The 17,344-nt window shown below is 35.8% G+C and overlaps 1 protein-coding gene across 1 annotated transcript; it reads right to left on the reverse strand.

The window, feature by feature from the left end:
- Positions 1 to 25: 25 nt before the first annotated feature.
- LOC129265972 (carboxypeptidase B-like) lies at positions 26 to 15,338 on the reverse strand. Its single transcript, XM_054903868.2, has 11 exons — positions 15,042 to 15,338; positions 14,618 to 14,696; positions 14,168 to 14,287; positions 11,881 to 11,991; positions 11,409 to 11,507; positions 10,256 to 10,357; positions 9,071 to 9,178; positions 5,806 to 5,896; positions 4,957 to 5,159; positions 2,867 to 2,951; positions 26 to 2,298 (listed from the first exon to the last, which is right to left on the reverse strand). The coding sequence occupies exons 1-11, from the start codon at positions 15,125 to 15,127 to the stop codon at positions 2,108 to 2,110; spliced, it is 1,275 nt and encodes a 424-aa protein (XP_054759843.2). The 5' UTR covers positions 15,128 to 15,338; the 3' UTR covers positions 26 to 2,107.
- Between the last annotated feature and the right edge of the window lie 2,006 nt (positions 15,339 to 17,344).

The following is a 17,344-nucleotide window of genomic DNA, read 5'->3' on the forward strand; positions in this document are numbered from 1 at the left end:
CAAGAAAGTTCGTAAACAGTTTTTTCATTGCTACATACTGTTTTCTTGTCGCAAACAGTTGCTAGCGTTCGCAAAACATTCAATATAATCATACGGTGAAGTTCTCTTTTATTCGCCAATAAGGTATCGCTTCCACGGCGTACGACGCATTCAAGAACATATATTGTCAAAATACTCTTTATGACAAAGGGCAACCAAGAAGTCTTTGTCGAAAATTGGTGAATAAATACAGCAGTTTCGTTCTGGTCAAACGACATATTGGCAATTTTTCGTCAGCTCCGAAACTTAGGAAGAAACTGCTGCTCCTGTTCATCGATTTTCGACAAAGACCTCCCAGCTGTCTTTGTTTATTTAACAGGTATACACTTACTGTGTTCTGAATCTGTCGCCGTTGTAGTTGCAAAAACTCCATAATGATAGCGACCAAACTACCACATAAATTATGTTTAAGGAAGATCCAATAATTAAAAATGTGAGTCGAACGATTGAGATTGGACATTATTTTGGAATCGGACTACAGAATACGGGACACTAGAATATGATACACATTTGACATTGTGTCATTGTGCCGCACTCAACCCAGGTGAGGAAAATGGGTACCGGCATGAAATAATTCCTCAAAAAGCTGTGTGCATCTGAATCGGTAGCCTAGCTTAGCAGGGTAATAATGATAGCATGCAGGGCCCGCTGGGAGAACAGTTTTCGGAACTGAAGTGGCTACCCTGGGTAAATATACCGTTATTATTATTATCATTTGTATCATTGAATCAATCAATTTAACAAAAAAGATGAATGAATGAATGAAAGAAAGAAAGAATCAATCAATTAGTCAACCAACCAACTAATCAATCCATCCATCAATTTATCAATCAATCGACCAATCAATCAATCAATCAATCAACCAGCTACTCAATCAATGACCCAACCAACCAGTCAATATAATTATGTATATATTTTTCCTTTTCATCTATGCTTGTCTCTTTTCCACCTCTTTTACTCAATACCCCAATTCATTTGTCGAATTAAAATAGATGGTAAAATGCTTGGATAATAAGGAGGTATTCTTTGCAGCGATTCAAAAACATATTTTCAATAATCGACATAATAACACTTTTTAAACTTCTCAAGTAAATTTCATTGAAAAGGGATTTCCAATTATGTTAACTAACTCATGTAGGATTATGACATTATTGGTATCAGGGGCGGATCTAGGATTTTCCTAAAGGGGGGGGGGGCACATTTTCCCGAGAAAAAAAAATTGACAAGCAAAAAATAAAAAGTCAATTTGAAATGGAGGGAAGGGAGCACACTTGTGTTTTAACGGTATTTTTACATTATAAATTCAAATTGTGCCTCTCAGAGGGGGGGGGGGGGGGGGGGGGGGGCACGGGCCGGCTGTGCCCCCCTGGATCCGCAAGTGATTGGTATCTAGATTCACTCATTGCAGCTATGCCTTACTTTGGCGCAAATCGAACTTTACATCAAAGTTTAAAAAGTACATTCCACATAAATATGGTATCAAATTATTTGGGAGAAGATACTCTTTCAGGCCACATATAATACTTACGTGTTAATGACATTTTCCACTTAAATTGGGATTTGTGAGGTGTCAAGTTTGTTTACTCACACAGTAGAACTCTCATTCAATACAATATCGATCTTTCCAATCCATTCTCTTTTATTAACTCGATTAAGTTTTTATACACGAATCACACGAATTGTTTTCATATGTTTTCTCGTTTTTATTATCCCAAGGCAATCTATACCATCTTCAAATTTACCTTATCCCAAAAGTCATAATTATACGTTCGCAAAATGTGTAGGTACAGTTTTACTTTGAAAGTTTTAAGCAATTCTACTTTAATTTCTTTTTACCAAACATAACATTTCACCAATATCTTAAATTCTTACATGTCATTTTGATTAAAATCGTTGATCTGTATTTTATTTTACTTCCACAATAATAAACCATTTTATTTCTGGATTGAGCGTCGCACTGTCGCTTATTGATACATCCAATATTTTAAGTATTTTTACGTATTTTGGAACATCCCATTTAACGAGAAACACAAAACAATGAACTTTTTATCCACATTCGTTGTCGTCTCTATGCGTACTCGGCGACGAGCTGCTGACCGAGTGTCTTCATACCAGCGTAGATCTCCTCAGCGGTTGGCTGGATCTGCCTTTCTGGAAGCTCGAATCCGAACGTACCCTCATCACGAAGCTCCACCACATAGGAGTACTTCACGCCTAGGGATCCGTAGCCAAAGTCCTCGCTTCCACCCGTTGCGGGGTCTGAGATGGAGATAAAACGGTTCCCATGAAGTGAAGTATAAAAGTAACAGTTTTTTTTTTCAAGGTGCTGCTCTAAACGATTATCATAATGATAATAATAACATGGACATTTGTAATGCGCCGGTCTCTATCATAAAAAAGGGATGATAAAAATGATTATGGGATGATTAGCCTAGTGATGATGGTGAAGTGGTGGTGATGATATCCTGAAGATGATAATTGCCATCATCAGCATAATCAGTAGCAGAGTGAGTATCATCATGAGGTAATCATTATCATACATAACAATGACCGTTGTCATCACAGGCAACATCAATCAAATCCAGTCCAGAATATATTTCATATAGAGCTTCTTCATTCCGGTAACGAAGTGTTATTGCCGTCATATCATCATGTTGATGTTGTGAAATGATGTCGAGAGGATGGGGATGATAATGATGGTAGTGGTGGACTGGTGGTGATCTTGTTATAGATGACACTGCTGATGAATATATAGATTCATGCATTTAGATATAATGTAACCAAGTGGCATACTTTTTTCAAATAATCTATTTATGATAATACTCACACATATCAGGTCCTGATTCTCCAACAAAATAATTTTTGTTATGAACTGAGTTAATTGAATTCTCCACTTTGATGGCGAGTGCGTTCTGAAATGATAAGATTAATCAAATCCACATTTTGGAATAAATACTCAAAATGGAACCCAGTGTTATTCTGATGTTCTCAAGCACTATGAACATGATGAAGTAATGAAATAACAAGAACATCACATTACGACCAATCGGTCGTCGTGTTTGGTCTTTGGTTTCACGTGCAATAGCGAATTCTACAGAACCCATTGTGGTGACATGATGTTGTTATTTTCAGTCGTCGTTCCCACGACTTACAAACTCATTCCCTCGACTTATTAACGTTGTTGTTGTTTGTTGGGTATAATGGCGACCAGTCATAGGCCTATTTGACTATTACCGCCAACTCGTTACCTTTTTTTTTTCTTTTTGTTAAGAAGAGTCTGAGGACAATTTTTGTGTTTTTAATCATTGAACATGACAATAAAATAATTAAATTGAATTGAATTGAGAACGAAACGAAATAATGCATTTTTAACATTAGGGTCTTGTGAATTTAGGAGTTTATGAATTTCGTTAGGATCGGTGATGTCTGCTTCGATGAGCATTGATCCTTCTATGGGGCATTTGACAATATAATGTTCGACTGTTTCTATCTCTCTACATGAATTGTAATGTCCTGTATGGTGTATTTTCATTCGCCAAAGATCTTCATTAACGTTCAGGGTCATGCTTTATAACTTGCTATAAGTAAGCAGAGGGAACAAGTTTGTAAGTCGTGGGAACGAGGAAGCACATGAACTCTGGAGGATACAAGTGTTAAAGGGATACTCCGGGCTGAAAATATTTATATCTAAATATATAGAGTAAAATTCACAGAGCAAAATTCTGAAAATTTCATCAAAATCGGATAACAAATAACGAAGTTATTGAATTTTAAAGTTTAGCAATGAGTTATATGCAAGTCGTCATGAATATTCATTATGTGGGCTGATGATGTCACATCCCCACTTTTTTTTTCTTATTTTATTACAAGAAATCATAATTGTTTCATTTTTTTTCGTACATGTGTGAATAATGTGTCTCCTTTATAATGAAATAAGTTGCTGCAATTAATATCTAATGCACTAAATCAGTTGTCAAACCAATTTTTTTCAGTTCTTGGAAGAAAAAAAATTGAATAAACCTAATTTTATATAATGAAATACAAAATGACAAGTGGAGATATGACATCATCAAGTTGCTCAATGAGTATTCATGAAGACATGCCTGTTTCACCGGAACAATGCAATTGTTTAAAATACCACAACTTTGATATTCTTAGTCCGATTTTGATCAATTTTCAGTGTTTTGTTTGTCTGATTTTCTGTATTTATCTAAATCATATTAATTTCAGCCTGGAGCATCCCTTCAAGTCGAGTGAATTACCTCGGTCACGTTTGCTCTGCGACGGCCATACGGTGAGTCGAAAACAGTCGTTTTATTGTTATTCAAATCTATAATTATGTAGTTGGTACAAAAAATATTGAAACAGCAGTTTTTGCCACATCAGATGTATTGCTTGCGTTCAGCATAACAGCAAAGGCAATAACTGCAGCCTCCGCCTAGATTATAGGCTACAAAATACCAGATAGTAGGTCAGGGAACGAGTTAGTAAGTCCATGAACCTACAACAACATGGTGAGTCAAGCGAACGCATTATGAAGAAAGAAAAACAAATGACATGTCACCTTGGGGACTCCGTAGGATGAACCAAGAAGGTTTGCAATGTCTCGTTCAAATGTAATAGAAGTCGCTATTGTAGTTAGGATAATTTGTTTACATAATTCTTCTGAAATAAAATTAGCCAGTGAGATAACGGATGGCTGAGAAATCAATTTGGTTTGACATTTCTGCAGTCTTTCGAAAGAATTGCTCTTTGAAGTATCTCGAATGCTACAGTTACACCATGGACCTATTACGAATAGGTCCATGGTTACACCAACGGAACCGAAACCAACCCAACCGATGGTGTGTAATAACGTAATAGCTTTATCGATCTGGAGTTGGTTTCGCGTCGGTGTGCCTGATGCTGCAGCTGTACCTGTTCGTCTTTGTCTGGATGAGCGACGTCAAATCTAGTGTAGCCCCAAGGGTAGAGCCAGTACTGACCGTAGGAATGGAAATCGATGAAAAGCTTGAGGTTTGAGCCAAAGCTCTGAAGGAAAGCCTTGGAGCCACTGTTTTCGGGTTCACTCAACGCTTCTGTCCCTTGGTAGTCCTGGGCACACTTGGATTTACTCGCACCTTGGGTGTTATACGTTCAAAAAATATAGATGGATAAACATAGTTATCAGAAAGGAATGGGAGAGAGGGGTGGAGCTCGAGAGAGAGAGAGAGAGAGAGAGAGAGGAAGGGGGGGGGAGAGTCAGACAGAGAGAGGGGAAGGGGGGGGGGGGGGGGAGAGAGTCAGACAGAGAGAGAGAGAGAAGGGGGCAGAGAACACAATTTCAACTTAAAAATCATCAGAAGGAATGATGACAACTCCACACTCGCGGTCTTATGTTGGTTTAACAAATACAATGTGTGGAATTACCCCATTTCACTTAAATTATTCATCTACTTAAAAAGATCTTCAGGCTACTGAAAAAAAAATTGACATTAAAGTACAGGAGAGGTGAGAAAGCGAGGGATAAAGAAAGAAAGAGAAAGAGAGAGGGGGAGAGGGGGGGGGGGGTGTGCGGATTTACAGTTGATTACACACACGGCAAAATTTTTTTTTTATAAAGAACTATATTTCAACAAAACTCTGAAAAAAAGTGTAAAACTAACACTCTAAAATGTTGGTATTAAAAGTTGGTAAGACTTTTGGTATCTTTAATTCAACTTTAGAATATGAAATTTATTATTCATTCATTTTAGATTAATTCAGATGTTTCAAAACTTTACCAACCTCCCCATTCGTAGTCATAGTTACGGTTGAGATCGACTCCAGCGCAGCCTCCTGTGTTAGGGTTGCGGTTCTTGCGCCACATACGATCCTCCTTGTCAACGAAAAAAAAAAGAAATATAAAAAGAATATATCCTACATAGATTAAATCCTGTAAAGTAATTGCTTCAAATAGCATCATGTGACCAAATATATTTTAAATGTGATGTTGCGTGACGTCAAACCTCGATATACATGTACATATTTATACATACATTTACATATTTATATTTTTCATAACAAACTGATTTTTGTATGAATTTATGTTTACGAAAAATGTAGAAATTTTTGAAATGGAAGAAAGTAAATGTTTATTTGAATTGAATTGAAAAAAATTTGAATATTTTCACTATACAAATATTCTGACGTTATGATTCACTGGCGGAAATCCGGTCCGAGCAGTGGGGGGGGGGGTGATAGCAATACTGACCTGAAAATTCAAAAAAATTGGGATACCCCCATACCAAGGGCTATGTAGACTATACGGGAGTATATAGCAGCGTACATAATAATACCATCTTTCTGTTAAAGGCCTGTGACGATTTTTTCAATGGCTATAATAATCGTCGCCTTCCCGCACAAAGGTTGTTAGCGCGCACTGCCGCATTGGATTGATTTGTTGTGATTTAGTAATGAATTGCAGTTAATAACAATATGCGATCGACCGAGTAAATTTTCAGTAAATGGAAGACAAAATTGTGTTTCAAAACTTCTTAATTATCACATCACAGGCAATGTATACGCAGGTATAGTGTAAATAAAAAAATATGTAAACTATACTTACGGTACATCTTTCAGTTAAAGGCCTATCACGATTTTTACAGTTAACATCAATATGCAAGCGAGCGAAGTGAGCGAGTAAATTTTCAATAATTGGAAGACAAAATGCTGCCCAAACCCTTTTCAAGATAATTATCACACCACGGGCAATGTATACGCAGGTATATACTGTAAATGTGTAAATTAAACTACCATCTTTCAGTTAAAGGCCTATCACGACTTTACAGCTAATATCAATATGCGAGCGAGCGAAGCAAACAAGCAAAATGTTCAGTAGTTGAAAGACAAAATGATGTCAAAAAAATCTTTCAAATGTTGTGTAATTATCATATCTCGGGCAATGCATACATAAGTAATATATATATATATATATATATATATATATGTACACTGTAAAAAATGAAGTGCTAATTTAGCACTTACAGTGCTTGTAAAGTGTAAAGTGACTGCACTACGAGTGCTGATTTTCTTGTTTAAATTTGAATATATATATATATCTATATATGTTTGTATGTGTGTGTGTGAGGCGTGAATATAATACCAATCGCTTTGATCATTGTTTATAATATATGTGAAGAGTAGAGTAGAATCAAGGATGAAGCAATGTACACTGATGTATGCACTATGTTGTAAAGCTTTCGGCCCTGGCCTTCTTCAGTTTTATTTTCACTTTAAGGTCAGGGCCAAAAGCTTTACAACATAGTGTATACTTTGCTTCATCCTTGATTCTACTCTACTCTTCACACACACACACACACAAATATATATATCTATATATATATATATACATTACAATCTTTAAGTTCAAGTCTATTACGATTTTTTTTTCGAAGACTATATTGTAATGGATTTGTTGGGATATAAAGTAATGAATTCATGGAATTACAGTTAATATAAATGCAAATGTTTAATAGTTAGAAGACAGAATGATTACCAAAATCGTCTTTCAAAGGCGGGTGTGTAATTATTGGAGAAATGCAGCGAGTGGGTGCTGTGAGCAAGCCTTGAAAAAGTTGCTTCAGTAGTTTAAAATTATGTGCATACATTTCAGAGGATAAAGGTGAATTATCAATAAATTAAACTTTAGAAGAAAAGAAAAACTTATAAAGGGTAAATAAGTATTTAACAGCCTTTAATTGGTAAATTAAAACTCATTTGCTCACTGGCTAAAGGTGAGACAATAATGAAACAAAAGGATCATGCTTATCGGGATTAAGGGTGCTTTATAAAATGATTATAGGCCATCACGGCCATAATAAACTTCCCAAAGCCGCGTAGTAATGGCGCAAAGATGTTAATCAAAAGGACCATATTGTAGAAAGGAAATATTTGGAATAATCTTAAAGGAGAATGAAACTCTTGGAGCAAGTTAGCTTTTGTGAAAGCAGAAAAATCAAAGAATAAGATCAACAAAAGTTTGAGTAAAATAGGACTAGCAATAGAAGAGTTATGAGCATTTGAATGTCGAGATCACTAATGCTATGGAGATCCTCATATTGGCAATGCAACCAAGATCTATGATGTCACAGATGAACAACTCTCCCCTTTTGGACACTGAAAATATACCCCAAAACATCTCTTTTTGCTCATTCTTATCATATGATAAATGATTCATCAATGATATAATGTTGTGAAACCTCTGTACTTGTCCTCTCATAAAGAGAACACCTCACCTTGTGATAGACTCTATAAAAGTGAGAATATAAGTGAAATAAGTACTAAAGTAATGAGGGAGTTGTACGTGTGTGACATCACAGATCTTGGTCGCATTGCCAATGGGAGGATCTACATGGCATTAGTGATCTCGACATTCAAATGCTCATAACTTTCTTATTATTCATTCAATCTTCCTCAAACTTTCAACAATATGTTTCTTTGATTTTTCTCTTCGATATGGATTCAGCTGGTTTCACGGGTTTCATTCTCCTTTAAAGATTATATCGGAAATCAAATGATGCAACATGCTAAATTTTGAACAAAATACATATTTGAAATATTTAATAGATTGTAATGGAATCAATGTTATTTAAAGTCTCCTATAAACGGATGAAATTGTAAATTGTGTGGGAAATATTGCTGTCCTAACTTTCCCTGTGTTTCTTTAAAGGGATGGTCCAGGCTGAAGATATTTCTATCTCAATAAACAGAGTAAAATTCACAAAGCAAAATGCTGAAAATGTGATCAAAATCGGATAACAAATAGCGAAGTTTTGCATTATTTGCATTATTCCGGAGAAACAGTTCTTGGCATGTCTTTATGAATATTCATTAGGCCATGTTAGGTAGGCTGATGATGTCATATCCCCACTTGTTCTTTTGTATTTTGTTGGGGGATGATTCGTTCGTCCGCTATTTCCTTTATGTCTACCACTCTACTGTATGTAAGCGTAATTTTATATTCGATAATTTGTATAAAAGCAGTTTGAATAATGATTCTGCTCATACTTACAATGCGGCTGAATTTATATCCATCGATGTTATATACTGGGACCATGATCCAAACAAAGTTATCTAACATGCTGGTAACAGTATCATCACTGCCGTAGTTTGATACGAACTGACAGAGAAAAAAAGGTATAAGGTAGAGGGGAGGGAAATCAAATAGTTCGAGAATGTGAGAAATAAAGCAATAAAATAGATGTTAAAGAGTAATAATGAGTAAAAATGTAATAAGTTATGCAAACATGTATTTCCCCTAATTCAATATGTTCACTGATTTATTTGAACGCTATGTGACATAAAATTCGATATTATGTCTAACCCTTAACCTGTCGATGAATGACATAATAGAGAGAAAAGCCAAGAGTGTTGTCATAGAGAGAGCCTGCTTTGATATCAGCCATTTTATTCATAAAAAGTAGAATGAACTGGCGAAGGTACCCATCGAAAGGCAATTAATAAAATATTAACATGAACAGCAATAATTTATTTGTCACTTCTAAAGAGAGAGAGAGAGAGAGAGAGAGGGGGGGGGTGGGGAGGGGGAGAGAAACCATGAGTTTTCCGACCCTACAGTAAAGTATCATGATTAGTAGTTTTCATCATTGAAGAAGGGGGGTGTTCCTCACCAGTAGCGTACGCAGGATATTTGAAAGGGGGGGGGGGGGGTTCAAGCTGAATGAAATGTTGACCACAAACAAAAAATTGACAAGCAAACTCATGGGAGTATATACTACATGGGGCGGGGAACAGTAATATTTCTTTAAAGGATAAACGAACGAAAACTTTTTGCATTCCACATTTATACGGGAGAAAGAGAGAAAGGTAGAGACGCAGACACGGACAATGCAGAGCGCCCGCCTCACGAACTTGATGGTATAGGTTCGAATCCCCCACCGAGTTATATGGACCCTTCCATCTTCTTGCAAAGAACTTGGGTATTATACTAGATTAGAGAATATTGGCCTACTTGAAGACAAAGTGACAATTTTAGCTCAATGGCTCACGTGGGCAAATCATCATCATCATCATCATCGTCGTCGTCGTCATCATCATCATCATAATCATCATCGTCATCATCTTCATCATCATCATCATCATTATCATCATCATCATCATCATCATCATCATCACTACCATAATTTATGTGGGTGTGTGTGTGGGGGGGGGGGTAAGATCTACAGAAAGCACATACCATATTGATGAGATTAATGACTGTAGCTGGGCTAACCCATTCTCGGGCATGGATACCTCCCTGGATGTATGCTACGTTCGTGGCGGACGGTGACTTGGCGATCTGTTTGACAATATAAATAATGCAGGCAGCAATAACCTATAATGTACTAACTCTTGTAAATGGATAAACTAGAAGGGATGCCATATGATCGGAAATATTAAAGTCAGGCCTCTAAAAAAAGGGCAAGTGATGAAAAAATTTGCTTGCCCGATAGAAAAAACTGCTTGCCTAATTTTTTTATAATTCTTCCCCTCTTGAATATTTTTTTATGATGATACTAACCACACTTGTTTTAAAGAAAAATTCTACCCCAACAAAAAGTTGATTTGAATAAAAAGAGAAAAATCAAACAAGCTAACACTGAAAATTTCATCAAAATCGGATGTAAAATAAGAAAGTTATGACATTTTAAAGCTTCGCTTAATTTCACAAAACGGTTATATACACATCCTGGTCGGTATGCAAATGAGGAGACTGATGACGTCATCCACTCACTATTCCTTTTGTATTTTATTATATGAAATATGAAATCTTCTAATTTTCTCCTCATTGTCAAGTGAAACAATGATTAAATCCTCCCTGAATATGTGGAATTAGCATTGCTTTAATACTTTATGGTTGGTCCTTATTGTCAAAATCTGTAAAAAACGAAATATTGTTTAAGTCAGACAATAAAAACAAAAGAAGTGGGTGAGAGACATCATCAACTCTCTCATTTGCATATCACTGAGTTATGTATATCACTGCTTTGTGAAAAATAAGCGAAACTTTATGTCATAACTTTCTTATTTTACATCAGATTTTGATGAAATTTTTCTCTATTTATTAAAATTTATCTGGGGTGGACTTGACCTTCAAAATAGCCCGTTGTTTCACAAACTTCAAATTCAAATTCAACTTCTTCTGCTTCTCTTCTTTCATTTTCTCCGCATCAACCTTCTTCTTCTCCTCCTCCCTTTTCTTTTTTTTTCATAAATAGTTTTATTATTAATAATTACTCCAATCGTTTAAGGACGTTATTAACAACATAATAGTCATAATCATCATTATTGATATTAACATCATGATAATAACCCCAACAATGAACGCCCTCGTCAAATACAAAACATACCCTGAGTCCGTAGACTCGTTCCCCTTCGTATGTGGTTGTGACCTGAACCATACTGACACCAGAATGAGAGGAAGAGAAGTCATTCATCCAGGCAAAGATCTAAAGAAGAAAACATATAATGATATGTAAATGATAATCATAATGCAGATGATGATAATAGTAGCTTCTTGAGTTAAAACCGAGGTCTGCTTTTCGGCGCTCGTGACAACACATATAAAAACATGCAGAAAAACAGAGAAGGAACTGCTAATGTAAAACTGAATGATGGAAAATGAAAGTTCATGGCAAGTCAATAAATACAGATAATCTATTTTCTCTGTTTCATTGCAAAAAATATTTGAAAATCAAAATATACAATGGATGAGAGCATACGCCCCTAGCTCCCTCCCTCACGGACCCATCACTAAGCAACAATACAAAAACTGGCCGATATCTCCCTCCCATTCGTCAAGGGTTCGGTGTGTATTATTACCTTTTCATAAGTGTTGTATTTGTTGTAATCGAAGTTGGCAGCATTAACTTCGTTCTTAGAATTGATCATCTCAGCGGCCTCTCGGTCAATCATATCTTGGACATTAGAGATCTAGAGGAAAGTTTGAATGATATACCAATGCAGAAAGGAAGTCATTGCAAATCCAATTGAATATTGCTACAAATTATAGTTGAAAGTTTGTAAAAAAAAATATCCGAAAGTAATAAACGTTTTATGAAAATTTGCTGCAAATCGTTGGAAAGTAGTTCAAAGTTACTGATTAGTTATCAAATTCATTAAAAAAAAAGTTACTGAAAGGCGTTGACAGTTACCGAATATAGTGGAAAGCTATCGAAAGCAATATAGTGAAAGTGTATGATGGAAGCTGAAAATTGTTGGAAATTCGAATTATTGAAAGTTGCTGGAAGGTATTTTGAGAGTTGCTAAGATTTACTGAAAAATGTAATCGATAGTAAACGGAAAATTAATCAAATTAATTAATCACTCTTTTTGTATAATACTTCGGTCAAGACATCCAGCTGCTTGACCAAAACAATCTGTACGTACCAGTTAGTGAGAAGGAGAAATGTAGTGAATAAGAAACCAATAACATGTGAGAGCGTTGCAGTTGATAAACATAAAGTTTCCTGTTATACCTTTTTTGTATTTTTGTTTTATAACATGTTTTTTATTGTCTTTTCTCAAATCAAATATACAATAACAATATAAATCTCATAAGCAAATTCACGGGTGTGAGTGGTCACAAATTAAAAGATCTGAAAAAAGGTGAAGGGTGTTAAAAAGTCTGAAATAGAAAGAGCTACCATACTTTTTGTACAGAGATAAGCCAATAATAAGCTGAAATCAAGCTGAAAAACAAAACAAAACTGAAATCAGCTAAAAAGCTGAACTCTCACACCCCTGCAAATTATACAATCACTAACACAAGTATCACATAATTATACAACCGTTTAACGGTCATTGAGAATGAAAAAGTATAACATTATAATGATAATGAAGAACATTGCAACTTGTCTCTAATACAGATTGAAATTCATAAAAATCTAAATGAGAGAAACAAAGATGAAAATTAAAGGTGGAGTACGTTCATCATCCCCTCGAACCTTGACCCCTCCTCTATAAATCAAAATCTTGCTTGCTTTTTTCTTTTTCTTTTCCTTTTTGAAAAACTAAATTATAACTTCCTCATGTATAAACATATAAATCAATTCTAATGATATACTATATAATAATTAGTTCATAAATAATCTAACTTTATTCTACTAGGGTAAAATATACAAGCCTGGCAAGCAAAAACAAAACTTTAACCCTTATTCATAATCTAAATGAAAGTATATAAAACATAATCTTGGCAGTTTAATTTTAATGATTGTATCTAAAACAAAGCTAAAAAATAGCAAAGAAGCAAACATAAAAAACCCACAACAAAACACAGAAGCAAAACACAAAGCCCCTCCCAACCACATGGTATGTTTGTGCCCCCTGCCCTCTACCCTTCCCCATACCCCCTCCCATGCCCTTCACCGTCGCAACATTCTCGTTATACTCGTGAGGAGCGCAGAGCCTTTTTTCTTTCTCTCTAAATGGTAAGAATGAAATATATGTGTACAAATATTTATGAAATATATGCATACATGAAATGAAATATATACATACATACACTTATACATATACACACATAATTTAGCATTCATGTATTTTTTTATATTTATTGTTATTATTATTTTTTATTGCACATCTTGCTCTCCCTAAACTCCTCCCAACATTCCTATTTTCCTAAGTGAAGGGGATATTTTTTTCTATTAATGCCAATTTTCTTTCTTCAAATTCATCTTCTTCAAAATTACGTTTAAATTTATTCAAATCTATGTTTGATTTTTTTTCCACCATTGAAAACCAAATACTTCACAGGGATTATGAAATGATTAACCAATTTTTCTTTTCCTTAATCTACTAATCTTATCCCCAAAATATGTCTTGATTTAAGTATTGAATAAAGTATTCATTACGTAAATGAATATATGAGCTATGTCTTATCATCATATAACAAAAAGTTGATGGAAAATTTTGAAAAAACTTTCGGAATTATTCCAAACTTTTTGAAAAGTTATTACCGAATTGTTCAATGCCATAGACAATTTGTATGAAAGGCTCCTTTAAAATGATTAATTATTATTATTTTGTTGCAAAAAGAGGGTTTCTCCATCCCCTCGTCATTAGTGATACATTTCAATGATTTTCCTCCAAGTAATGGTTAATGTGTTACCCAGGTTGTGATCTCCAGTCCAGGACGGCTGGCTGACCTAACGAAGTCCAGTTGTTGTGCGGGGGAAACCATGACATCGACAGGTCGTCCAACTTTCGTTGGGTGCTTCCAGAAATCAAGCTATATAAGAAGAGAAGAAGAGAAGAACAAGAGCAAATAAGGATAAAACGAAGAGGGGGGGGGGGGGGTAGAGGGTGGTCAAAAAAGAAAATATGTGACAAAAAGAGAGAAGCAAACTACAGATTAATACGTGTTGAAAGCAAGAAGAAAAATCAATAGGGAAGAAAAAAATAAAGCAAAATAATGTAGGTTAAGATGAGATAATAGGAAGGTGAATAGAATACATTAAAAAAAAAAGACAAAGAAAATCAAGTACTAAAGCGGAATAAGATCATTATAATGAAAATAAAAACATCGACACAAGTGAAAATATATTCTATTCATCCTTACCGTTTCCCATCTGTCGGCCACACCTTGCATCCATTTTAATTCATCTTGGGTCCGAGGAGTAATGCGAAATACCTTGTAGCTGGAAAGACATGGTAAAAGACATTGAAATAGAGTATAATAGTTATACTCTTCACTTGATTTGGTTTTCATCCTCGAATTGGGACACTCGTTAATGGCGATGTCGGCGATGATGTCGAGATGATGGTGATTTAGATGGACAGGAGAGAGATGATGATAATTGCGGTGGTGATGGTTGATACTGATGATAGCGACATGCGTTTTGGTGATATTGGTGGTCATAATAACGATGATGAATTAAGGTAAATGTTGAATAAGCAGTGAAATGATGATGTCAGAGATTGGTGGCACTGATGGAGATGATAGTGGTGAACCCGATCAAGAGGACAATTAATTTTCTCCTTACCCATCGTATCGAACCTTGCCGTGGGCGCCAAATTGGCACGTGATAACTACCACGAAAGCGAATCTGAGCAATTGAACAACCCCCATGATTATGGAGTTCAGGAATCAGGAGTCGACTGAATGCAACTTGACCGAGGTGCTTACAGTTTGTGATCCAAATGTCATCTGTGGGTATATATAGCGTTGGGTGACTATAATTTTATCTGAGAAAGGCGTTTGATTCATTCGATATTTTTAAGATGTATCGATATAAAAAGAACACTTGTGAATATGTCTTATCTCTGATGAGTCCTGATGTGAAGGATAATTTTTGCACACGTTCCTAAATATCAAAATCATATTTCCTCATGCACGCGCGTGAGGAGTGCTCTGAACATGAGATTATATTCAATTATAGGACCCTTGCTCTATATATGGTCCCTGGGAATGTACATTTATCATAGTTATGAGTTTAAATGAAAAATAATAAAATAAAATTGTAAATAGAATAGTTATCACTGTTAGTGGTTATACAATTTATGATTCCGATACTTTATTTTCAAAACAAATCTTAAACACTGACTGGGAAATAATGTTGAATGAAATATAATAATATAAAATCTAGCCATTAATTTGATAGCCATTTAATTTCAGATCTTGTGTAAGCTGTTTGGATTTTCAATTTAGATATGCAAAGTGCTTATTTTAGAATGATGTAGAATATTGGAATATAGTCTTCAGCGGCGTAACAGGGGTCGGTGGCATTGGGGGGGGGGGGGTTTGGGAGGGCAAGAGCCAATTATTTCCTGGTCATATTACGGTATGAACAGGCGTAATGGTGTAATAAGGCGACGATTTTGAGAGGGCCAGATATCACGTATCGGGCAGAATTTATCTTTAAAAAAAATGTTGCGAGCGAGCGAAGCGAGCAAAATCTTGGACATTTTAATACAAAAATCCAATTTTGTGATAGATTTTGACATGATATCCAGAAAATAATATATTTCACTTTTCTCTTTTTCCATTCATTTTTTGGTGGTCTGTACGCCACTGTGAACAGGATTATTTGTGGCCGTAGCGTGATAGAGTAAAAAAAACCGAGGGGCGCAGTATGACGCATGTGCTAAAAAGCTGCCGAATATAAGTCCCGAGCGAGCGAAGCGAGCGAGAAAAAAATCACCTTTTCATGAGAATCTAACTTTGAGATATTTTTTGAAATTATATTTAGTAAATAAAATCATATCCTACATTTTTCCTTTGCTTTTCTTTCTTCCTTTTTTTCTTGGTTGTAGAAGTTTTGAGGACCATGGCCCAACCCTTTCATATTCATATACGGCAGTGCTATGGGGTTAGGGTCCGGGGCGGAGCCCCCGGAACTTCTTGATATCACAGTCATTTAAACCTCGCAGATTGCCGCTATATTTAATCAAATTGCGGGTATGTACAGAATATAGCTTTTACATAACACATTTATTCAACCCAGTTGAACCAAATATTTTTAGGGGGCAAAACATAGCAATGTGGAAAAAACGTGCCTAATGAAATTAAACTCTGTGATAGATTTTTTCCATTATATTAAGCAAATAACATGTCATTGTTTCCATTCATTTCATTATACGTTGTCTCCTATAATTTCTTTTATTTCCTCTTGAGTGTGGAACCAAGACCCCCCGCCTGTACGCATAGGTGGCGGAAGCGGGGGGACCTGTCCCCCCTAAATTTGAGGTGGGGGGCGCCATTGCCTGTACGCCACTGATTGAACGTAAAGCTTAATGTATGAAGGGTCCCTACAGGGGGGCGTTATACAGTAGAGCCAGTGGCGTACCTAGGATTTTCTACAGGGGGGGCAAAATCGGCCGCCCAAAAATTTGACAAGCAAAAAAAAAAAAAAAAAAAAAAAGGTCTTCAATAAAAAAAATTTTGTTTTCGTACCAGAAAAAAAATTGACAAGCAAAAAAAAAAAAAAAAAAAAAAAAAAAAAAAAAAAGGTCTTCTTCAAGCTCATCAGGGGGGGGGGGGGGGCAATAAAGGTCTTCAAGCTCGTCAGGGGGGCAGGTATATGTCTTTTGTATGGGTTGTGGCTCGTCAGGGGGGGGGGCAGAGTGCCCCCCCCGTAGGTACGCTAGTGAGTAGAGCCATTTAAAAGTTATAGATGAAGAACCCCAACTGCGTGGGGTCGATGGGGCGAAGCCCCGGTAGCTTATTTGCATAAAATTTAGCAAGCTTATAGCACAATTTTGTATGCAGTCCATCTTTCCTTCCGCTCTTTATTTTCAATCCTCGGCAGCCCGGTCGTGTTATTTATTTTTTTTTCTTGTCCCTTTT

The sequence above is a fragment of the Lytechinus pictus genome, chromosome 7 (assembly GCF_037042905.1).
Source record: "Lytechinus pictus isolate F3 Inbred chromosome 7, Lp3.0, whole genome shotgun sequence".
In the NCBI taxonomy this organism is placed as follows: domain Eukaryota; kingdom Metazoa; phylum Echinodermata; class Echinoidea; order Temnopleuroida; family Toxopneustidae; genus Lytechinus; species Lytechinus pictus.

Excerpts from the sequence above, each read along its gene's own strand:
- LOC129265972 (XM_054903868.2), bottom strand. The coding sequence starts at position 15,127 with ATGGGGGTTGTTCAATTGCTCAGATTCGCTTTCGTGGTAGTTATCACG. Across the intron at positions 11,508-11,880 it reads AATACAACACTTATGAAAAG|ATCTTTGCCTGGATGAATGA; the intron begins GTAATAATACAC and ends TTTCTTCTTTAG. Across the intron at positions 10,358-11,408 it reads AACGAGTCTACGGACTCAGG|ATCGCCAAGTCACCGTCCGC; the intron begins GTATGTTTTGTA and ends ATTGTCAAACAG.